Source organism: Anabrus simplex, chromosome 10 (genome assembly GCF_040414725.1).
Source record: "Anabrus simplex isolate iqAnaSimp1 chromosome 10, ASM4041472v1, whole genome shotgun sequence".
Lineage (NCBI taxonomy): Eukaryota > Metazoa > Arthropoda > Insecta > Orthoptera > Tettigoniidae > Anabrus > Anabrus simplex.
In genome coordinates this window covers 19,704,299-19,729,940 of record NC_090274.1, presented here as the reverse complement: position 1 = coordinate 19,729,940, position 25,642 = coordinate 19,704,299, and the positions used below count along the sequence as shown (strand labels likewise).

At 39.3% G+C, this 25,642-nt stretch overlaps 1 protein-coding gene across 3 annotated transcripts in view; it reads left to right on the top strand.

Annotated features, from left to right (window-relative positions):
* The window catches only part of Rad51D (Rad51 recombinase D), a 41,213-nt gene extending 24,298 nt beyond the window's left edge, over positions 1-16,915 (top strand). For 2 of the 3 annotated variants that reach the window (XM_067154432.2, XM_068229516.1), the window contains 3 exons: positions 3,477-3,687; positions 5,808-5,997; positions 14,268-16,915. In XM_067154432.2, coding sequence (XP_067010533.2) covers positions 3,477-3,687; positions 5,808-5,997; positions 14,268-14,593 — 727 coding nt within the window. In that variant the 3' untranslated portion in view covers positions 14,594-16,915. The remainder of the gene's footprint in view (positions 1-3,476; positions 3,688-5,807; positions 5,998-14,267) is intronic. The other variant, XM_067154434.2, reaches the window with a different exon arrangement.
* Positions 16,916-25,642: the final 8,727 nt, after the last annotated feature.

The following is a 25,642-nucleotide window of genomic DNA, read 5'->3' as shown; positions in this document are numbered from 1 at the left end:
TTTAGGCATATCCTAATTATAACAGGTTAACTGAAACAGTAGAAATGAAGTTAAAATTAAGTACTTGTTACTTAGATTATTATTCCTTTTCCTACCTATGCCCCCCCCCCCAAAAAAAAAAAAAACTTCCTTTAATTCCTGAAATTTCTAAAATACTAGGGAAGACATCTAAAACTTTCCTCAAAACTAGGCCGAGACTTAACCTACAAATACCAGCTGACTTACTTCACTGTATGAATTCGAAGAGCAGAATTAATCGTCAACAAAAAAAAAAAAAAAAAAAAAAATGCTAACTATTTTGTCCGCGAAATGCCTTGTATTCTCCTGAAGTCCCTCTTATTTTTAACTAAAATTCTGTTTTGCTATTTGTTTTACGCCGCACTGACACAGATAGATCTTATGACGGCGATGGGACAGGAAAGGGCTAGGAGTGGGAAGGAAGCGACCATGGCCTTAATTAAGGCACAGCCCCAGCATTTGCCTGGCGTGAAAATGGGAAACCGTCTTCAAGGCTGCCAACCTCGTGGTAGGTGCAATGGAAGTGCTGTAGGAAATATTGTGCTAATACCTATATGAATGTAAATTTAAAGAGTGCGGAAGGCACAAAGGCATAAACTATCTTTATCCTACCAACAAAACTATGGATATTTAAACCAAAAAATGGAATATTATTTCCTATTTCTTCCATTGCAGATATAAGACAAAGTTTTTTCTTTACTCGAGTCAGAAGCATACATTAGAACTTTTTTGTTTTGGTTTTTACATTACAATTTACTGTAGTAATAAAACAGAAGGAATTTTTACACATGTATACCAAAATGGTATTAAATAGTCTTTGCCCAGAAGCAAGCAACTGCGACTGTATTTCCTTGTGCCTTGAGCAAATCCTCCTCACTGCAGGTATCACGGCAACGCAAGCACTGACACAGATGCTTGGCAGTCTGCACCTCTCCGCATTCAGATAGTGGTGATACATCCAAATATCCCCATTTCACTAGGTTGTCCTTAGACTTTCCAACACCTGTTCTTAACCTGTTCAGTGATCTCCATGTGATCCAGTCCAAGTTGTGTCCGGTTGGTAAGCATTCAGCTTGTTTTGTCCATGTTTGAAGATGACTTGTTCTGGCTGCCCACAATTTTTCTCTGGCTTTCTTTGAAGATGTATTTAGTGGAGATGTCGACTGTAGGAAGCTCCTCCTAGATTTCAGTCTCGGCTTTGGTGGAGTGTGTCTGTGTAGTGGATGTAGCTCATTTTCTTCAACTGTTTTCCTTTCGGCATTTGCAGCTACTTCCTGGCGTATATCAGGAGGAGCAATTCCTACCATGCAATATAGTTTGTCAACTGGAGTTGGCTTCAAACATCCAGTAATTAGTATCGAAGTTTCATTAAGTGCCACATCTACTTGCTTTTCATGGGCGGATTTATACCACACTGGGCAGGCATATTCACCGACGGAGAAGCAAAGTGCCATGGCAGAAGTACGGACCACTTGGGGTTCAGCACCCCAATTACTATCAACAAGTTTCTGAATGATGTTGTTACGGGCTGACCCCTTGTGTTTGGTGTTTAGGCAATACCACCGGTAGGTGAATGACCTGTCTAAGGTAATTCCAAGGTATAAAATAGTGCTCCATTTCTGTGCCTTCCGAAGTCTCTTTCAGTTTTCTTCCTGCCTGTCTGTTTCAAAGATGGAAAGCACTGACCTGAGTCTTTTGTGGGTTTGGCTTCAGGTGGTTCTTGTTGTTGTAGTAGTCAGAAAAGGTTTCTAGAGCTCCTGTAAACATCTGTTCTGCTTCTTCAAAATCACTTGTCTGTACCATCAAAGCAAAGTCGCCGGCATATATGAAACTTTTGGTTGCATGAGCTCTGGGCTGATCAAATGTATAAATGTTGAAGAGTACTGGTGACAGTACACTCCCTTGGGGTAAGCCATTCCTTTGGATCCTCCAACGACTCTGACTTCCTTGGAATTCAACGCAGAATCTTTGGTTGTACAATAAGGTGGCAATTATTCTAGTGAAACCAAAGTCCAGGGTCAAGCTGTAGATCTTGTGAAGCATTATGCGGTGTTCGACTCTATCATAAGCTGATGAGAGATCAATAAGTGCCACTCCAGTGATCTGCCCCTTCTCAAAACCCATCCTCTATGTGTTGTGTTAAGTGAGTTATTTGTGCTGTACAATTCCTCTGGGGTCTGAAGCCTGCCTGTTCAGGTATAAGTAAATTGTCAATCTCTGGTGATAGGCGCTTCAATAGCAGCCTTTCAGATATCTTATAAAGATGGCATAATAATGAGATGAAACAAACTAAATCTAACATATATAATCTACTGAATACCAACAGAACTATTCAATATGAAATGTAAGAAGTAATCACTGATCTTGATTACTACCAATAAACACTAAGACACCAGTGTTTATTTTGCACTAAATGGATCACGTATGCACAAAAATACATGTTATAAACTTCATATTGATCCATAGTGAATCTTCAGTATGTAAAAATCTCAACTACCTTTTAACTTGTTAGTTAAGATTTTCACACAAAATTAAACAAACTTAATAGGTGTTAACTTGTTTATCACTGCGGAAAGACAAGTGCGTCCAACAGTGGATTGTTTTTTTTTCTCTTTTTTTGTTTTTAAACAGCATCTAGCATGCTGGCCTTTGATGACAGCGGTTCCAGGTTTGATTCCTGGCAGGGTCGGGAATTTTAACCATAATTGGTTAATTCCGCTGGCGGGGTGCTGGGCGTGTGTGTGTGTGGTCTTCATCATAATTTCATCCTCATCACGACACGCAAGTCGCCTACGTGTGTCAAATCAAAAGACCTGCACCTGGCAAACCAAACTTGTCCTCGGACACTCCTGGCACTAAAAGCCGTACGCCATTTCATTATACTACTGAGTTGATGACTTCCATATCACTGATAAAAATATCTCAAACTTAAAAGATTGCAAATTATTTCTATCATTTTAACTATGTACACATTGTAGATGGATCTAACGTTTCCATAGATGTTTGTAATTTGATTAAAAGTGTAATAATCGTGAATATCTCCTTTATTACTCCTCATACAGCAAGAACACACAATATATAAAGGATCAGAAATTATAGTTTCCACAGCATTTGTAACGTACTGTTTTCCAGTACAGCTATTGTTTTGTTCCCTACACTAATCACGCCCCAGCTCTCCCTGAACTTCAAGTTCTCATGTCTACAACAATTGAACTGAACCTATATGTAATGTGAGATAAAACCAAAGTACGGTTTGAGGCAAAATTTTGAAGTGTACAGACAAAATTATAATTTTATTAATGTAAATTAAATACAATTTAATCATTAAAATTGCTAATAATTTTGCCATATGGAAGTTTTCTGTCTTACTCCTCTTTCATCTTTGTTCATATCTACAACGTGGCCGGACTGATGTCACAACTTATTTGTATAAGTGTTTTTCTTTTTAATCTTTCCAGTCTTGATACCATGCTACAAGGAGGTTTGCTGACGGGAAGTTTGTACGAGCTTTGTGGGTTCTCAGGTAGTGGAAAGACACAGCTTTGTCTTACAGTAGCTACAAACGTCACGCAGTATTTGAAACAGCAAGTTCATTATGTTGATGCTAAATTAGACTTTTCTGGCAGAAGAGTTCAGGCTATGCTTGAAAGCAGAGGATGTGATGAGGAGGTTAGTAGTGTTCCTTTATTTCTTTAATATGAGACCTGATTATAAAATAACCAAACTTTGAAAATACGTGCAAATGCAAAATCTTAGAGATTTCTGGTAAGTGCTGGTGAATCCTTCCTAAGTAAAAGCAGGAGCTGTTGGTTTGGTAGTGTGTTGAGTGTGTGTTGCCTCAGAAGAAAGCCATGATGAACACTCAAAATGTTAACCGATTTCAAATTTCTTAAGTATACTTCGTTAGGAATGAACACGATGGATGAAGCTGTACGGGTAAACCGGCTTTGGTGGTGGGCTCATGTGAGGCAAATGGAGGAGGATAGGTTACCTAGGAGAAAAATGGACTCTGTTATGGAGGGTAGGAGAAGTAGAAGGAGATCAAGACGAGGATGGTTAGAATCGGTTTCTAATGATTTAAAGATAAGAGGTATAGAAATAAACGAGGCCACAGAACTAGTTACAAATAGAGGATTGTGGCAGTGGTTGGTAAATTCACACAGATGCTTGCAGGCTAAACACTGAAAGGCATAACAGTCAGAATTATGTATGTATGTACTTTGTCTGATGATCAACCCAGGAATCTGAGAAGTGTAGAGTGAGTGAATAAATCCTAGTTATATACACTGCCTGACAAAAAATGTTAAGCACCCAGGAGTGGTCCAATATTATCCCATTTTGGTATACATGCATACCATTGATGTGCGAGTAAATGATTAGATTTACAAGGATCTGTAATGTGTAGAACGCCCACCAGAGTGCACTGTCGTGTTGTTGAGAAGTTGTTACCAATCAACTGCTGTGAGTGCAGAGAGCAGCCGCGATGCCTCGCAGACGCGTTAGACAGCCTATCCACCAATCGACAGCATTTGACAGAGGCCGCATTGTGGGACTGCATGAGGCTGGTTGGTCATATCATGCAATTGCCAGGCATGTGGGCCATTCAGATGTCACAGTGGCCCGATGTTGGACTCGCTGGGTACATGTGGGCACCAAATCACGTAGTGCAGGTTCAGGTCGACCTAGAAACATCGCTCCGAGGGAGGTCCGTCGTATGGTGCACCAAGCACTGTGGGATCCAATAACTTCAGCACCCGCCATTTGCAAACATGTACTGGAGACTCTACAACATTCTGTGAGTTCCCGCACAGTGTCGTGACGACTCGCATCCGCCGGATTGGGGTCCTACCGCCCCATGCGTTGGTTGCCATTAACACCAGAACACCAATGCCTGCATTTGGAGTGGTGCCTTTCCCGGGAGGCATGGACAGAGGACGATTGGCATTGCATCAAGTTCAGTGATGAGTCCCCCTTCTCCATAACCTCCGATGAACATTGTGTGCGGATTTGGCGGTGTCGAGGGCAGATTCTGCCCTTATTGTGGAAGGACACACAGCATTAATCCCTGGCATCATGGTATGAGGAATCATAGGATATGCGTTCAGGTCGCTTCTAATAGTACTTCGGCTGACTTTGTGGCACGTCGATATGTCGCAGACATTCTGGGTCCGTACGTCCTACCCTTTATGGCACAGCATCCTGGGACAGTGTTCTAACAAGATAATGCACATCCACATACAGCATGTATGTCTTTGGACTGCCTACAGCATGCTGAGGTCCTCCCATGGCCAGTAAGATCTCCAGACCTCTCCATCATGAACACGTGTGGGATGACATTGGAAGGGTCTCCGTCCCAGTACCAACCTGTGGGATCTAGAGGGACAGCTGCAACAACTGTGGACGAACTTGCTTCAGGAGAGGATCCAAAGGCTGTTTGACACCAGTCCAAACCGCATAAGGACATACATTGCGACCAGGAGGGGTGCGATACCCTACTGACCTGGTGCCAACATTCCACCTGTAACTGCCAATAGCCTTGTCTCTTTCATCCTATATTGCAATCAGTTCAACAAAGGCACATGTTCTTTCAGCATATGTAGTTTCATTCACTTTCAGCCACTCCTTCAGGGTGCTTAATTTCGTTTTGTCAGGCAGTGTATATATGTGTGATTTTTTTTTCCATCATGAAAAATTCACCTTCTTTGAATTAGGACTATCTTGAAGGTTTATTTGTTTGAATGTGAATACCAAATGAAAGTAGTTTATTTGAGATTTCAATTTCTTTTCAGCTCATTGGAGAAGTTATGGAAAAGATTAAGGTGACAAGAATTCAAGATGTTTTCCAGCTATTTTCGTTCCTCCATAGCTTGAAGGAGCGTTTACAACATGAGCAGGATGAAAGGTCGGGGGTACGACTCATAATCATTGATTCCCTGCCTACAATTTTCTTCCCGTTCCTTGGAGAAACTCACAGTGGTGGTGAGTGTAATGTGTTGACATGTACAGTAAGAACACTATCTGGATGTTCCAAATCTCAGTCTAATGATTGGTGCTTAAGAGTGGAGATCTCGTATCTACAAGTTTTCTGAAATCTTTTTTTGTTGTCGCTATACGAAGACTCCGGACCAATCTGTGGAAATCTCATAACAAAGTATCCAATAGAATTGTTTAAAATGAACCTTTGATCTTCTGTATTATAACACTTGTCCACAGATACCTATAATAATGGCTTGTGGCACTGCCTTCGTGAAGTACAGGCCGTACTGTAGCACTAGCGGGAAAGCATTCGGCTGATCGTTAGAGGGGAAGTTAAGAACGTGAATTAGTTGAGTTACATGTGTATTCTTCACTGTTTTATTGAAATTTTTAACGTTGGCCACATTTTTACTCAGATATATATCAGATTAAGTTGTTATCGACTGCATTATTAAGTGAAAAGTCCTTAATTAGTATAGAAAACTTAGTGTGAGCGTGTATTCATCTGAGGCTGTAGGTTAAGAATATCACTCCGTAGTGCTTTAATTTTGTAGTTTATTTGTGTAATGTTTTCCATAGTGTAAAATGAATTGAGTTAGTGCATTCAGCATGTTATTATCAACCACAATGTGTATATAATTGAATTATAAGTTATCGGTGAGTGAAATCACCATGCTAAGAGCTGCTGTGTGCCTAGCTGCAAAGCCAATTATAAACTAGGAGAGTACACTCCAGTATTTGTGTTTCCTTCTGATGAAGAAAGAGTTAGGTTTTCGAAGAAGGCTATTCCTAGGGAGATAATAATAGTTAATCGCCACACAGTTGTGTGTATCAACCACTTTCCTGAAGACTAAATCCTGAGGGGAAATAAGAGGTCTCGTCCAGATGGCTAGTTAAATTTCTTATTACTGTATGTCAAAATCCTGCGTAACATTAGATATATTTTTATGTAATCAGACTAACGGCTTGTGTATTTGATAATTCAAGTCTAACTTATGCACTTTACCATTCTAGGTAGAAATGTATTGTGAAATAACACTACTGAGATTTTTCTATCAAATTTCATATCATAGGCAATGGAACAGGGTTATTCCATGATAATTGAATATGAGAATAATTGTACAGGCATTATTTGCTGTTTAAAACTCTACATTTTTAAACAATAACTGAAATTCATGACAGTGACAGTAAATGTTTTGTTACTGTTGAATGGTAGCTTACCTGTAATCTTTCTTGTAGGTACTGAATTGCTGGTACAGAAATAATTTACATTTGTAGTATAATGTATTGGTAATTGGTTGCTTGTTTTCTATCAGTGTGTATTATGTGAATGTTCCAGTTGACTAGAAAATGGTTAGAAATTGTAAGAATATGTCCCAAAGTGTTAGCCTCTACTCATGGAAACAAACGTATATACGCGAGAAATAGAAAGTTATGGGGAAGGATATGCATTGTATGTCAGAACTAACAAATATTTATAAATAATTTTTGGTTTTATAAGGTGTTAACATTTTTTTAAGTAATTTAAACGAGTGTGTTATTCAAGTGGAGCGGATGCGTATCGCCTCAAAGTCCCACCCAAAGCGTGACGTCACCACAGCTACAGTACGACTGTATGACACGAAGGCAGTGCATGTGGCCAGATGCAGGTCTTTCGAGTTAACCTCATATATGCGACTTTGAGAATGGGGCCCAGCTAAGATTAATTCTGACGTTGAAGTCTGCACACCCAAGCCAGAGGAATTGTTCTGTCCGGGAATCAAACCCAGCACCCCCTAAAACGAAGGCCAGCACGCTAACCATGGAGCCGGACTACAGATACCTTGTAAGTGCCGAGTGAAAATGTTCCATTCAAGAGAACACCATCAATGGACTACCAACACCTGCTTAGAGTATCATGGATTTATAGAAGTACTCCAACACCTACACAAAGAGGTGGAGGTCATGCACAATATCGGCTCGATTTGTTCTGGGTGATTTCCGACAAAAGAGTAGTGTATTGCAAGCCGTCCACTTCATGACCGTATTGATGAGTACAATCTAAATTAATTTAAAAACCACCTAATCGATATTTTATTTTTGCCTTGGGCAAAATTAAAAATACATTAGCACACACAGAATATGTTTTGACCACTTAGTGGTCATCTTCAGCTGTATAAAGATAGCTTAGATGAAAACATTTTGACAGTAAGCACATTAAACCTTAAAACTATGTCCCATAGGATCCTAAAAACTATTGCTCTAGGTGCTCTAAAAGAAGGGGAGGTTGGGGGGGTAAGATAATGTGTGGATGATACTTAAATTACAATTCACATCTACAATTGTGTTTAAAAACACTTATTAACTAATATACATATTTTAGGATCCCATGGGACATAGTTAAACCGTACCCGTGGTGTAGAGGTAGCGTGCGTGCCTCTTACCCGGAGGCCCCGGGTTCGATTCCCAGCCAGGTCAGGGATTTTTACCTGGACCTGAGGGCTGGTTCGAGGTCTACTCAGCCTACGTGATTAGAATGGAGGAGCTATCTGACGGTAAGATAGCGGCCCCAGTCGAGAAAGCCAAGAATAACGGCCGAGAGGATTCGTCGTGCTGACCACACGACACCTCGTAATCTGCAGGCCTTCGGGCTGAGCAGCGGTCGCTTGGTAGGCCAAGGCCCTTCAAGGGCTGTAGTGCCATGGGGTTTGGTTTGGTTTTTATGGGATATAGTTTTAAGGTTTAATGTGCTTACTGTCCAAATGTTTTCATCTAAGCTATCTTTATACAGCTGAAGATGACCACTAAGTGGTCGAAACATGTTCTGCGTGTGCTAACGTATTTTTAATTTTGCCCAAGGCAAAAATAAAGTGTTGATTAGGTGGTTTTTAAATTAATTTGTTGATTAAAAGAGTAGCGTTACAAAAATGTTGTAAAGTTTGGGCTGGGAAGACTTGGGAGAAACGAGAAGAGCTGCTCAACTAAGTGATATGTAAACAACAATTATAATAGGAAATTATTTATTGTCCACCTATTCAATACTATACATCTTTAGGTGGTTACAGTTACATACAATTATATCACATAATGAGCATCCTCATCTTTAACTTAATCTTAAAATGATGACCTTAAGTTAAGGCTGAAGATGCTCATTAAGTGAGTGAAACATGTCCCATAAAGAGATATAATTGTATGAAACTGTAACCACCTAAAGGCGGAAAGTATCCAATAGGTGAACAATAAATAATTTCCTATTATAATTGTTGTTAATAACAGTATTCAATACGGATTAACCATGAAGATTAACCTGTATTAAGTCGAATGTTCCGAGCTGTCAGTGGAGAGAAGGCGTGGAATGACGGTGTATGCAGTCTGGCTCATTTAACTGTTCTCTGCTTTTCGTGAACATTGTGAGACAGTGCCAAACATTGCGTGTGCCATGCTGATGCTCGGAAGATTACGCAGTACTTCTTTTAAGTAACTTACATTCCACTTCGTCTGAATTTTACAGTGCCTACCCCCGTCATTTTTATATCGCCTCTTCAACTGATATTGTGTGGACTTGACCGTTAACTTCTTTTTTACTTATGCATTGTTTTTCGAGTTATAATCGGCTGATGATGACCCAGACTGCGGCAGAAACCGGTACCATTTCCACTTTTAATTAAATAAGAATGTAATCTCTACATCTCTTATTTACTTGTATTGAATAGGTTGAACTACCATATTTATTATTTCAATTTAACTATGACATCAGTAGATGAATAATTTGGAGTGGTGTCTTTAAAAGTAGGAAAGATCACAATATGAAGATAAAGCTGGAATTCAAGAGGACAAATCGGGGCAAATATTCATTTATAGGAAGCGGAGTTAGGGATTGGAATAACTTACCAAGGGAGATGTTCAATAAATTTCCAATTTCTTTGCAATCATTTAAGAAAAGGCTAGGAAAACAACAGATAGGGAATCTGCCACCCGGGCGACTGCCCTAAATGCAGATCAGTAGTGATTGATTGATTGATTGATTGATTGATTGATTGATTGATTGATTGATTGATTGATTGATTGATTGATTGATTGATCGATCGATCGATCGGACGGACGGACGGGCGGACTTGCGAAGAACATGAACCAGATCGCCGTGATGACAGCCAACATCCGATGAGGATATTATGGTATTACAAGAAGAAGAATGTGTTTATTATCAGATTTAATTCACCATTTGAAATTGGCTTCTTTTCTTCTCCTACAATTAGGACGGTATTTTCATTCTCCTTTTAAATCAGGTCCTTGTTACAAACAAGGTCTCCATTCTTAAGTGATGTTTAGATATCAGATTTCTATGCTGTTATATACAATAATAAAGTTTTATTATGAATCCACCTTCAATACATTATAATGTGGTCACATTTAAAATAACTTTATTAGTTAAAAAGTTATATATGGGACATGTTTCGCTCCCTTATAGAGCATCATCAGCCAAATCTGAATCTCGAATAATTGTTATTTACGTAAATAATGACTTAAGAACTATTAGAACATTTTTGACAAACTTAAAACTTACTCTATTAGAATATCATAAAATATAAAATCTTTGTATACATGGCTTAATTACATGTGCTTAATAGGAAGATACTTTAAAATTATGGAAGAGAGAGTACTAAAATATTAAATTAAATAAAAATATATATATATCATGTCCAAAATCTTAGAAAGACGTGAAAATCAATCCTCATGATATGTCCAAAGAATCCCAGTCTCCTCTTACGCATAGTATCTGTAATGGGTTCTAGCTCTTTGTACACGACTTTGTTAGGTATTAACCGCCACTGTCCATCTTTCTGATATTTTTTGTTGATACAGGTTCTTCCAATCCTCCTTTCAATTTTCTGAAGTCTGTCAGTCTTTGATAGTTTATTCAGGTAAAAGAGTGTTTCTGCTGCATATGTAGCTTCCGGTTTTATAACTGTGTTGTAGTGTTTTATTTTTGTATTTATTGATAGACATTTCTTTTTGTAGATATCCCATGTTAATTTTTGTGCTTTAGCTAATCTATTTGTTCTTACTTGGATTGAGATTTTTTCATTTAAGTTATGTGTTATTACTTTTCCAAGATATTTAAACTGAGTTACTATTTTGATTTTATTACCATTTATGGTGACTTCTTTTAGCTGTGTTGGTTTTTGGGGCATAATTTCTGTTTTTTTTCAAATGATATTTTGAGGCCAATTTTATTTGCAATGTTTTGAAGTTCTGATATCTGGGTTTTTGCTTCTTTTATGTCCACTGCTAGTAATGCTGAATCGTCAGCAAAACCCAGGCAATTTGTTTTGATTTTTCGGCAGGATGTAAATGGATCGGAGAAGTAAGAGAGGATCTGAAGGAAATAGGCCTTACAACAGAAGACACCAAAAATAAGATAAAATTGAATACAAAACTCAAGAATACAAACCTCCGCTTTACCCTTACACAAAACAAACCAACAACACGCACATTTTCAACTGAGGAAAGGGCACGAAGATCGGAGCGTCTGAAGAAGTACTGGGAGGACCGCAAAGCCCGAACAATCCCTTCAAAGAGACCTGAACGACGGACTGACTAAAGTGATCCTATGTGGTCATAAAAGAAGAAGAAATACTGGTCTAAGTGGATATAAATATTTTCTAATTCTGTCATTAGTTTACCTTTTACTATCTTCTTTATAATTTTTAGGTCTTTCTCTATGGTTGTAAATTGGTGGCCTGACTCTCTCATGTGAGCACTCATCGCAGAATGTTTGTTGTGTTTTGTAGCATTAACGTGTTCTAAGTATCTTGTGAGAAAGTTACGGCCAGTTTGGCCAACATATGAACATTTACATTCTACACATGTTAATCTATGCTGTATCAGTCACCAATATAAGCATGCAACTATGCTGCAAAAAGTGGAGAAATATGCACTTAATTTCATTGCTGTTAAACACTCATAAACACATGATTCACCCACGCCAATAAATAAAATCATGATCATGAATTAAAAAACAATAATAAACAAAAAACCACATTACTTACAGCTGTGGCTCTTCCACTAGTACAAACAATCCATGCATAGTTTGTGAGACGTGTTCACTGTTAAAACAATGTGAATATGTCTTCTAGATAAGACACAGTGTGTTAATTAATACACGTGATAAATCCATTAGCAAGGTTGTAAGAAAACTGTTTAAAAATACAAAAGCTTCAAGAAACACACTTAACTACACATTCCTCTTCCATTTTACACTGCACACCCTACTTTCCTGCCCATAATTAGCTTTGCAATACACTACAACATTCTTCTCCAAGTTTTCTGGTATAGGTATGTGGCACTTGTTAAAACTATCTTTAGTGCGGAGAACATCTACAGATGTAACAGGACAGTACTTGAATTGGGAGCGAGTGTAGGTGTTAAATGTTTGGTAGATCCACTTTATGAATGCCAGCCAACTATTTGTTTATAGCTACCATGATGCTGTAGCCCGGATTTCGCTTAACGACATCACGATATTTTGTTTGCAGACTTGAGTCCTGTGATACCTTCCAGTTCACGCTTCACTTTCTCCATAATATCCAGCAAATCATGAAGACACGACCCACGTGTTTCTAGAGTATTGATTGATTCTAGCTTGTATGATTTTGAAGTTTGTTGATAAGTGCCAGGGGCTACCTGTCTGAGGCAGTAAAAGCATGCTCGGTTCGCCCAGAACGACGGGGGTTTGAATCCCCGCCAGGAAGTCGTAAAATTTAAGAAATGAGATTTCCATTTCCGGAGGTGCACATGGCCGTGAGGTTCGCTCAGCCTACACCAAAAATGAGTACTGTACCATGTTAATTCCTGGGGGGCAAAGGCGGCCGGGCACAGAGCTAACCACTCTACCCCATCAAGTGCCGAGGTTACGGATAGTGGAAGCCTTTACCTTCCACCCCTCCAAGGACCTTCATGGCCTGTACGGAGATGACTGCTTGCTTTTGCTTGGTAAGTGCCAGTTCCCTCTGAGCAGTTTAATTGCTGAAAGAGTTCACAGCATTAATTACTTCACATTTTCTTGAACACTGCTTGTAAAACATGTTACAATATGCATAATAAAAGTTGAAAACCTGCACAATAAATCCAAACTTTGATATGTATGCACTAATCACAAATATATGCAAATATGTATATATAAATATCTGTATATGCACTGTTAAACTTAATTTGTCCAATTTCACCTTGAAACGCACATGTTTGTCACTTTTGGAGGTCTATACCTCGTCAAACAAAATATGTATTTGCATACAAATCCGATGTCTAGTAATGATATACAACTTGATTTGACCCTTGTTGGATCCTTTCTGTTATTCACATTATATGTTGGTATCTTTTGCTCCTTGTATATTTTTTCTGAGTTCATAGTATTTTTAACCAACCAACCCAACCTCATGGCACTTTAGCCCTTGAAGGGCCTTGGGCTACCAAGCAATTGCTGCTCAGCCCAAAGGCCTGCAGATTACGAAGTGTCGTGTGGTCAGCACAACGAATCCTCTTGGCCGTTATTCTTGGCTTTCTAGACTGGAGATGCTATCTCACTGTCAGATAGCTCCTCAATTGTAATCACATAGGCTGGGTGGACTTCAAACCAGCCCTCAGATCCAGGTAAAAATCCCTGACATGTCCATGAATCGAATGCGGGGCCTCCGGTTAAGGGGCAGGCACGCTACCCCTACACCATGGGGCCAGCTCATAGTCTTTTTACCACCTGTATTATGTCTCTATCCTGACTTGGTTGCCCTCAAGCTCAAGGGAGCCCATATGTATTAAGATGTCGCTGTGTTCCCATGTCTCCTCCCTATAGTTATTGGATGATGTAATGTACTTTTGTATACTGTGATGATGTGTCAGAAAGGAACAAACAACGTCTCATCATCTATTTCCCTTTTCCAAGCCCAGCTGGGTTGGGTCCATCTTCCTCTATCCAGCTGCTCCTCAAGTGTGTTCCTATCCACCATTTCTCTTCCATATTCCCATTACTTTTTCATCATCAGTCTCGTACTGAAGAAAGGATATAGCGTTGTTCTTCCATTTTTAAAACCATTCTCCACTTCTTCTAATTGTCTTTCTGTCTTTCTTCTCATTCTCCTTAGTAGTATCCTTTAAAGTATTTTTGCTACTTTGCGATATGAGAGTGATTCCTCGATAGTTACTACGTACCTTCTTGTCATCCTTCTTTGTAGTTATAATTCTTCCCAAACATTATGAAGTGATTTTTTGGTTTAAATAGTTATGTTTTATTTTTACAGGATTTGGACTGATGAACCATTTGGCTAGTACCATGAAGTACATTGCTCAGGAGTTTCACATTGCCTTCTTACTCGTGAATTTTGCTACGCGATGGCATGGTGACGTAGCACCTGGAGATGATGATGAAAACGACGATGGTAGTTCAGACGTTTCAGAAACAATCAAACCAACTCTTGGAAAATATTGGCTTCACGTTCCTAGTACGCGTTTATTCCTCGAGAAGAAAAGTAAATCAGATGAAGTTGTCATAAGTGTCATAAAAAGTACACGTATTAAAGTTGGAAAGTTGTGCAGCGTCGTTATATCCAGTAGAGGAGTGGAGTGATGTCAAGTCTTAGTAAAGTTGTCCGGCTTCATGGCTAAATGGTTAGCATGCTGGCCTTTGGCCACAGGGGTCCCGGGTTCGATTCCCGGCAGGGCCGGGAAATTTAACCATCATTTAATCTTCATATTTGGATTGTGTTGTGACTTTGTGCCTGACGGTTTATGCAGTCTGGCTCATTTAACTGTTCTCAGGTTTTCGTGAACATCGTGAGACAGTGCCAAACATTGCGTGTGCCGTGCTGATGCTTGGAAAATTACGCATTACATCTTTTAAGTGACTTACATTCCACTTCGTCTGAATTTTTACAGTGCCTACCCCCGTCATTTTTATATCGCCTCTTCAACTGATATTTTGTGGACTTGACCGTTAACTTCTTTCTTACTTATGCATTGTTTTTCGAGTTATAATCGGCTGATGATGACCCAGACTGGGGTCGAAACCGGTACCATTTCCACTTTTAATTAAATAAGACTGTAATCTCTACATCTCTTATTTACTTGTGTTGAATAGGTTTAACTACCATATTTATTATTTCAATTTAACTGTAAAGCAACTAGCAAAAAAAAAATTCAAGGGTTCAGAAAGTCAAAGTAGGAGAAAATATATCACAGGAAGAGAAAGTTTGGTAGGGAATTGCACAGGGTAGTATAATCGGTCCGTTACTTTTCTTAATATACGCAAATGATTTAGGGAACAATATAACATCAAGAATAAGATTGTATGCAGATGACATAATTGTTTATAGGGTAATAAATAACATTGAGGATTGTTCAGAATTACAAAGGGACCTTGAAAGTATCCAGCAATGGGTTGAAGAAAATAATATGAAGGTTAATGGAGGAAAATCAACTGTTACAAAATATACAAACAGGAGCTTTAAAACTGAATTTGATTATACTTTGGATGAGGTAGTTATCCCAAAAGATGGCAAGTGCAAATACTTAGGTATGAGATTTGAAAGTAATTTGCACTGGAAGGGTCATTTTGATGACATTGTTGGGAAAGCATACAGATTGTTACATGTCATAATGAGGCTACTTAAAGGATGCAACAAAGAATTAAAAGAAAAAAGTTACTTAAGTATGGTTCATCCATTATTGGAATATGCAAACAGTGTTTGGGATCCTTCTCCAAGAATACCTAATAAAAGAAATAGATAGTGTGCAGAGGAAAGCAGAAAGATTTGTAACGGGGGATTTCAGTAGTGTTTGATCCTTCTCTAAAATCTGTACAGATTTTCAAGAAGAGAATAAACAGCAACAGAGAAAATAAATGAAATGTTAGAGGCCATTCGACCAGTGCAGGTTATTGTAAATTTAAAAATGTGTGCGAATAAATTAATTCCATCCCCTGGTCAATGGAGTTTGGACAGCCGAACTAGGGGACTGCCTGTAGGGGTGAAGTACAGTGGGGACTTTGAGGGCCCTGGGACCGCTACGGTAGCTGTGAAGGCCCTTCAGGAACTCTGAAAAGTGGTGGCAAAAGGGGCTCTGGTTAAGACGCAGCAGGTCGTTAGGCTACTTCGGTTACAAAATGGGTAAAAAAATAAATAAGTAAAAAAAATGCAATGTAAATTTTAATCTTATACCAGTTGTATAGTATTATTTGAAGTAATTCCACATACTGTATATTGACCATGTTTGTAAGTACAGGAGATATTATAAGTAGTATTTTGTAAACAATATAAATTTATTAAGGATGAGCTGTGTGTTTAATAGAAAAAATTGTTGGCGTAAATTGTATAATATTGTATTCTAGGAAAATTTTCTTCTTCTCTTGTTAATTTAAAATTTAGTGCTTGACAATAATGTATTTTAGTGTACCATTTGCCACCGAGGTAGACCCCTCATTAGCAAATAAAGAGATATTGATTTGATAAAAATGTTCCTTTCTAATTATTGTACTACAATTAGCGTAATTTCAACGTTGATTCTCCTATTGTTTTTTACATTTCTTTATACAGTCATTTAAGAAAATCTCTTATTATTGTCATGCCTTACATTCCTTCAAACAAATCCCTCAAAAATATTGTAAGCGCTACAGAATCTATCGTAAGAGGACCACTTTGTTAAACATTGCACTCGACAACAACCAGCAAACAATCGTAAGTGACATTCATAACTTTAAATAAGTTCCTTTTCGCTACGATTGAATAAATACGTAACCTACTGAAAACTTCATTTCTGGAGTAGAATAAATACCGAAACTGCCTAAACTGTAAGTACTCGACTCGCTAATCATTTTTATCATCCCCTGTAAAATTCATTGTCACTTACAATACTTTGCCTTTCCAGGAACGATATGTAGACCTAAATTTGCTGGGGCTCACATAAAAATTTCACCCCCTCCACCCATACTATTAAATAAACTTCCTAATGTAAAACCAGAAATTGGAATTGGGTGCCACTGTAATGTAACTACAGAATTAAATAAATAAATTTGTAGAGCATGAGTTTTCTTCTTCCCAGGGCATTGATCATATGCGACGAGTCTCCAGATTTGCTCCCTAATCTTACCAGCCACCTACTAACTCCCTGAATTAAATCTAGGTAACATGAATATATTCACAGTATATTCTTTATAAGGATGAGATACCACCATCTGCCTCAATGTCTGATCACACTAATTTACTCAGTGTGATCCCTAACTTAAAATTGTCACATGTATGCTTCACTCTTGCGTTCAGGACCTTGTGTCTTGTCATCGACATCTGTTGGAATTCACTGGTTGATTTATCCGAGCTCCCAGACATGACACAACAGGATTCACACTCCACTCGGCTATACTGACCTACGCTGCCACACAGCACACCCAAAGATGTTGCTTTAAATCTCAGAAAAAGGGTCTCATAATATCACCACAGAATCACCGTCTCTTAAAAACCATCTCACAGGAGTACAGTCTCTCAGTGATAACTTTACATAACATCACGTAATAACAGTGGTCGGGCCTGCTTATATTTGCCTGATAACCATGAGGTGGTGGCATCCCAAACAACTTGTCTACGAGCATCTTACAATCCATGAGATCTCATTCAAACTTTAAATATTCCCAGTGGCCAGTCAGGACACTGGGAAGTCACTACAAATGTGCTTAGCATTACTCGATTGTTTCATATCTTTAACTTATGTGTCCCAACTGCCACCCAGGTTTTCAAACTGATGCAACATTTCCAGATATTTTCATCTGATTTCAACTGCCTCTCCCAATTTAGCCGCTGCTTTCCCAAGTTACATAATCTTGAGCAATATTAACGACCACTCCACACATATGGCCTCCCACCTAAGTTATTGAATTATACCAAATAACATCATAATATATACAATCTTCCTCATTTCTTAACTATAAGCTTATGATATGTATTAACTTAATTAAATTACATGATTTTTTATCAATCCTTATTACAGGTTAATTTGTGGTATTTCATTTTCTAATATATCCAGGGTTCGTACTACTCTACAGTTACACTGCAGTCTACTGAATAATTCACACCAGGTGACTCTCACAGCCCTGCCAGCAGAACAAGGACTGATGCTACTGGAGTTCGATCGGGACAGAATCGGAATCGAATTTCTAAGATTGAGGGTTCAGTTCCCTTCGGTGTCCAGTTGGCCATTTTTGTTCTGTACGTAACATTATATCAAGAAACCAAGACTTGTGTACAAATCCAGGGAGGGGAACTGGTTGGTTTGAAACAAGTTCTCTTCAGCATAATAATGGATGAGGTAGCAGTTAAAAGGAAGGACGAGAGAACAAATGCCTCGGTGTTTGCTGATGATGTTATAAAAAGGGTGGGAATATTTCAAAGTTACTAGTCTAACTTCACTTTTGGCAAAGAGAATTTTAAAGGAATGGGACATTATCAGCTTGGTGATGACTAGGAATTCTGAAACTGTCCATTTGAGAATTGGAACTGATGAAATAGATACTCTCATCAATCTTCGACAAGAAATGGCAACACATTATTATTATTATTATTATTATTATTATTATTATTATTATTATTATTATTATTATTATTATTATTATTATTATTATTATTATTATTTAGCGTATGACATTAAAAATAAAAAACACACAATCACAAATTAAATATCCAGTACACTATGTAGGTTACAATTTCACCATCAAGCTCTGCAAATAGTCTATACAAGAAGGATTTGGGTCAAGAAAGTCTTTTGGGTTACCCTGATAAGCACTCAGGGTGCACTGTTCCACTATACGACGAACTGTTTGCTTAGGGGCACCGCAGCTACATTCCGGGGAGGGAAGTTTGCCCCATTTATAGAGGAAGTCAGCGCACTTTCCATGGCCTGCCCTGATACAATTGAGGGTTGTCCAGGTTTTGCGAGGTAGGTTAAATCCTTTTGGTATACTTGTTATACAGGGGAAGTTCTGATACTCAGCTGGAGCCATAGAAGTCCATTCTTGAAACCAATCCTGCTGCAGGCTGAATTTGTCAACCAGGATTTTGGCAGTCCGTATTGGTGGATTTCTGGACCGAAGTCTGTTGTTCAAGGCGTAGGGTATATCTCCATGAATTGGCAGATTGGAATTCCTCGACACAATAGAAGCAGCTTCCCAATTTATCAGTTGCTACCGTACCATGTATAAAACATACAGCAACTTGGACTGGAAAGAGATTACAGTGGTATGGGTATGTGAATAGAACTCGAAGAACATGCCTAGAGGAAGACAGTGTTATGTTTGGAAGAAATAAACAAAAACAATTTGTGAATTTTCATGTTGTATTGAACCAACAACTAGGGATGGAAAGAACAAACGACTTGCTGGAGCAATGACGACGATGACTTAACATCTGTTCATCATGTACCATATACAGTATACTCATTTTTTTCGTCTTACTACGAAAAAAATATATATAGGCTGTCTCCGAGTCTTCATTTCCCAATTGATATTCCCATTGTTTTATTCCATAAAGGAATATTATAGCACCTCATAAAATAAGTGTGTTATATATATATGCTGTATATAAATATATGAAGGATATCTTACTATGGGATCATGTGAAGTTTTTGTCAAATATTTTAATTATGTTTGTTTTGAAATGGAAATTTTTGGTCAAGAAACCCCATTACCATCATCTTGTTTGATGCTGCAAGACGTACTGTATGAGGACTTATGACTGGAAATCCTTCCTGGCCACTGTTATGTATTATACTCGCTCACTCCGTAGGCTTCTGAGGGACGTGAAGTTCCCGTGCCGATCTCACAATCCTCTTCCATCCTTTTCGATCTTGAGCCGGCTTTTCCCAGTTATCAGTTTGGAGAATCCAGCATACTTTGTTGATCTCCTTCTTCCAGGTGCTTCAGGATCTTCCTGAAGGTCTTTTCCCATTAAGAGATCCCTTGTATAGATCTACTGGTGCTCTGTTATCCTGCATCCTCAGTACATGTCGAGCCCAGCGCAGTCTGTTGGATTCTATCACACCCATTATAGTGTGCTGTTGAGAGAGGGTGTAAATCTCATAATTAGATCTTTTCTGCCAACTTTGAGAGATAGGATCGATCCATAGGCAAATATTTTTCTACTTTATTCTCAAAGACTTGCAACTGCTGCTGCTCTTTCCTGTGAAGTTGTCCATGTCTCGGAACCATACAGAAGCACTGGTCGAATGATTGTATTGTAGATAATCATTTTTGCATTCCTTGTTAAAAACTTGGAGACTAATATAGGACTCATAGAGTAAAATGCTTAGCCTCCGTAGCTCAAGCGGCAGTGCACCGGCCTCTCACCGCTGGATTCTGTGGTTCAAATTCCGGGCACTCCTGGTGAGATTTGTGCTAGACAAAGCGGAGGCGGGACAGGTTTTTCTCCGGGTGCTCCAGGTTTCCCTGTCATCTTTCATTCTAGCAACACTCTCCGGTATCATTTCATTAATCATTCATTAATCTTTGCCCCAGAGGAGTGCAACAGACTTCAGCAACAGACACAATTCCCATCCTTGCCGCTAGAAGGGGGCTTCATTCATTCCATTCCTGACCCGGTCAAATAACTGGAAACAGGCTGTGGATTTTCATTTTCAGAGTAAAATGCCTTATTTGCATTCTTAATTCTAGCTTGGTGTTCCTGCTGCCTTCGGTTTTGCTCATCGATTAATACATCAAGGAATTTAAACTCCTCTAATCTTTATAATGAAAACCTACACCCTGTTTTCCAGTCATCGACCAGGTCAGGGATGTAATGAATGAAACATATATAGGCTGTTATTTTTATTTTTTTTTTTTTTTTTTTTTTTATTTTTTTTTGCTAGGGGCTTTACGTCGCACCGACACAGATAGGTCTTATGGCGACGATGGGATGGGAAAGGCCAAGGAGTTGGAAGGAAGCGGCCGTGGCCTTAATTAAGGTACAGCCCCAGCATTTGCCTGGTGTGAAAATGGGAAACCACGGAAAACCATTTTCAGGGCTGCCGATAGTGGGATTCGAACCTACTATCTCCCGGATGCAAGCTCACAGCAGCACGCCTCTACGCGCACGGCCAACTCGCCCGGTAGGCTGTTATTACAATGGGGTCGCCACTCCCAAGGTGATTTTTATTAATGAGTGATAAATGCGATGAAATGATAATGGAGAGTGTTGCTGGAATGAAATATGACAGGGAAAACTGGAGTACCCGGAGAAAAACCTGTCCCACCTCCGCTTTGTCCAGCACAAATCTCACATGGTGTCACCGGGATTTGAACCACAGTATCCAGCGGTGAGAGGCCGATGTGCTGCCGTCTGAGCCACGGAGGCTTCGAATCTTTATAATACAGTATATATTTCCCATCTTCAAAGGCAACCTGTCAACTTCCTCATGATTCAGTCTCTATACAACCTTTTTATCATTTACCCGTAAGCCAATTTTTGCTGCTTTTTCCTTAGTTCCACCAATAACTGCCTAATTTCTAATTCATTGCGGCCAATAAGAACAATATCATCCGCATATGCAAGGACTTTATGTTGTATCTGCAATATGATGCCAGCAGGTACAAGAGCTAATTTCCTGAATCTTCTCCAGTGCAATGTTGAATAGAAGAGGAGATAGTGCATCCCCTTTTCTCAGACCAGTTTTATTCTGGAAGGAACTTGATTTTCTACCCTTGAGCAAAACACAGCTAACATTACCATCCATACACAGTTTGCTCATGTTAATTAATTTTATATTATGTATTATATATAAATTAATAGTTGTACAGTAAGACAGACACAAACACCCAGCACCTGAATTAACCAGACAGAGCTAAAATCCCTGATCAGACCAATCATTGAACCCAGGACCTCTGTATCAAAGCCCATTACACTGATCATTCAGTTAATAAACTGGTACTGTTAGACATTACCTATCAATTCTACATCATTCATACCAAGCTACGTAGTTTGGTCACATAGCTGTCAGCTTGCATTCATGACTGTCGCCAGCCCTGCAGATGGTTTCCCCATTTTCACACCAAGCAAATGCTGGGACTGTACCTTAATAAAGGCCATGATTGCTTCCTTCCCTATCCTAGCCCTTTTTTGTAATCGAACCACATCGTTATGACCACCTGTTAGTATCCCAAGTAACTGCCCTTCGCATCATGGACAGCAACTAGACAGTCAGGTGCTGATAGGTCTCCATTTTATTCCCATTATCTGTTTCTGTATGGGACTTTGACTTGGTCCTCCCATAGGTCTTTGGCCACCATATTCTCATAATGTACCTCAAACACCGATTTATAAAAGTATCAGCCTCAGACATCTTTATATGACACCGGTAAGGCTGCCTGTATCAGTACGTGTAATTCAGAGAATAGAGAAAGCTTTTAAGATATCGCATGGCACCAGTATTGAAGAGAAACTGTGTCTTTCAACACGACTCGGTGTGAGAAAGCTGAACATGTAGCCTACCTGAGTAACACACTGTAGTAGCTACAGACATGGACGTAAGTAAGCCACTACGAAACAACTCTCAGTACAAATACCGTACCGGTACTTCTGATATAGGGCTACCTCTTCTTCTTCTTCTTCTTTTCCTGCCGCTTTTCCCACACCTGTGGGGTCGCGGGTGCGAACTGTGTCGCACATGTGGATTTGGCCCTGTTTTACAGCCGGATGCCCTTCCTGACGCCAACCCTCTATGGAGGGATGTAAGCACTATTGCGTGTTTCTGTGGTGGTTAGTAGTGTAGTATGTTGTCTGAAGATGATGAGGAGAGTGTTGGGACGGACATATACACCCAGTCCCCGAGCCAGAAGAATTAATCAGAAGCGATTAAAATCCCCGACCCGGCCGGGAATCGAACCCGGGACCCTCTGAACCGAAGGCCAGTACGCTGACCATTCAGCCAACGAGTCGGACTGATATAGGCCTACCGACATGAATATAATAATCACTTGAACGTATGGAGACGGCAATGGTAGAATGTTAACTTTCTTCATACAAAGAAAAAGGTATTCTCTCAATACGAGGTTTAAGCCGGAAAAAGTATTCGTACACTCACGTGGTATTAATCTTATCAAACGAAAAACAATGGTGAATTCTGTCCCGCAGTACTTGGTGTACTTACTGTACTGTCACCGTGTTTGAGAATCACTTCCCTCAGTCCCTTGCTCATACTGTGCAGCAGATTTCCAGCTTTTTCTGCTCCAGCTTTATGCCATTCTTTTAGCCGAGATTTACTAGAGATGTGGGTGTTTTCGTACACTTTCCAGTTCATTCCAGAGGGTCTCAATAGGTTTGAGGTACCATATAACAAAGCACTGCCTGCTGTCATTTCTTGATGGATACAGTATTTTGCATCCATCTCTTGGCACAGGCCAGGGCAATGTGTAGCTTCCATTGAAGTCCCAGTCTCATCCATGGCTGTGATAATATGGAAGCTGCTGGGGTATGGGTGGTGCTGATTAATGACATTCAGAGCACAACCAGTGTGTCTGAGTGTCATGAAAGGTGTTGCTAATAAGGTTAGTTGTGCTGCAATAGCACTGTCTGGCCCAGTGAAGAAAGCAATGACAAACTAACTCACTCCTCGCCTTGCCTAGTACGCCTCATTTTGGTACTGCCATTGGTTTTTGTGGCTTCCCTATAACTGCATAGCCTTTGGTGATGCTATTTGAGGATCCAACCAGCCTCTAGGCTGATGACCTTAACACATAATAAAGCACCCAGTCGGACAATCTCAGCTGTATGCTTGGTATCGTTGTCGTATTGTACTGGAGGTAGTACCGCAGTCGTTTCCCAAACCCTGTTTCTCTACTCTTTTCTTCAAATTTTCTTTCAGAATCTGTCCATAGTTCCCTCAGTGGAAACCAAGTGTACTTGAAGGGTTGATGCTGTAATTCATTTATTAGGTGTAAGTTTGCTATACTTCGTATTTGAATATTAATATTTTATTTTTAGACGTGTCTTATAATAAAGTAAATTCAAATTAATTACATCTTTATCAATCTAATGTGTGGTAAATCTGAGTCATTCCTTCTTCGTGTATCGTATGAGTGAATATTTCTACGAGATGTCAGATCATCGAGTTTTTCTTTGAAATTAAGAATGCAATGAAATATGTATAGTGATGGGAGAGTCATAATAGGAAGTTCTTTGTTACATAGGCCTCATGACTCCCTGTTGGCCTTTCCTTTTATACATCTTATTGCCTTCTTTTACTACTTAAACACAACATGTGCGTCTGTCGAATTTCCACATAATATAGTACCGTACAGTATAACAAATGTGAATGGAAGAAAGCCTAGTATACACACAACATCTGATTACTATTAACTGACTCTTTCAGCCTCCTAAGTAAAAATATCCCTCTAGACAGTCTTTTACGTAACTTTTGTGAGTAGGCCTATACCAGGTTAATTTAGAATCCAAATGTATTCCCAATAACTTGACAGAACTATGTTCATTCTCATTTAAAGTTCATTTAATTAAGTGAAAAGAAATAACTTCTGTCTTGTTACTATTCAAAAATAGTTTATCAGCCTGCAACCGTCCGACTCGTGGGCTGAATGGTCAGCGTACTGGCCTTTGGTTCAGAGGGTCCCGGGTTCGAGTCCCGGCTGGGTCGGGGATTTTAACCTTCATTGGTTAATTCCAGTGGCTCGGGGGCTGGGTGATTGTGTTGTCCCCAACATCCCTGCAACTCACGCACCACACATAACACTATCCTCCACCACAATAACACGCAGTTACCTACACATGGCAGATGCCGCCCACCCTCGTCGGAGGGTCTGCCTTACAAGGGCTGCACTCGGCTAGAAATAGCCACACGAAATTAAAAGCCTGCAACCAATTGGATGATTTCTGTAGCATCTCTAACCTTTTATTTTCCACATTTGTTAACTCCTTACCACTTGTTATGACAGCAATATCATCTGCATAGAGTGCTGAACTGCAGGGTAAGTTACAATATCATTTGTTATCATTTATATACACAACGAAGAGAAAATTCCCTATGACTGAACCCTGAACTACGCCTGTTTCTATTTTGAATGCTATAGATGTTTGGGATTTAACTTGTACGATTTCATCGATTTACACGTGTGCAGGGAAAAAGGAACACAACGAAAATTGTTCTGGTAGATTGCATAGCCAAATATGACTGGGAAGCGTGAAGAGTTTTAAGAAAATTACTGGATAGGAAGTGCATTCTCAGGTACGTCTTATTAGAAGTAGGTCATCGATATTCACTCAACGTATCAACGTTTGCATTTATATTCTATGTCAGCAACCACCTTACTTAAATTGTAAATGTGACCGTCTCTGTACGAATTAATTACACACACATATGTTACGCATAAAATAGAAATACATGTTGTTAAAGTTATAAAATCAGTTTTATTGTCACAGTGTAAAACATGTAAAAACATTACATTTATTGAGAATATTACATTTGGTTTAAGTCTTCTGAGATCTGGGTGACACATCACAGTTTAGTACAGCAGTAGATTGGGCTATATTTTTTAAATAGCAGCAGATTTCGTTCAAACACAAATTGAGAGGAAAGCACTCACAAAGCCTTTTGAGTGTTGTGTGGCTGGGAGAGCAGCACCCCGCTCCCCCAG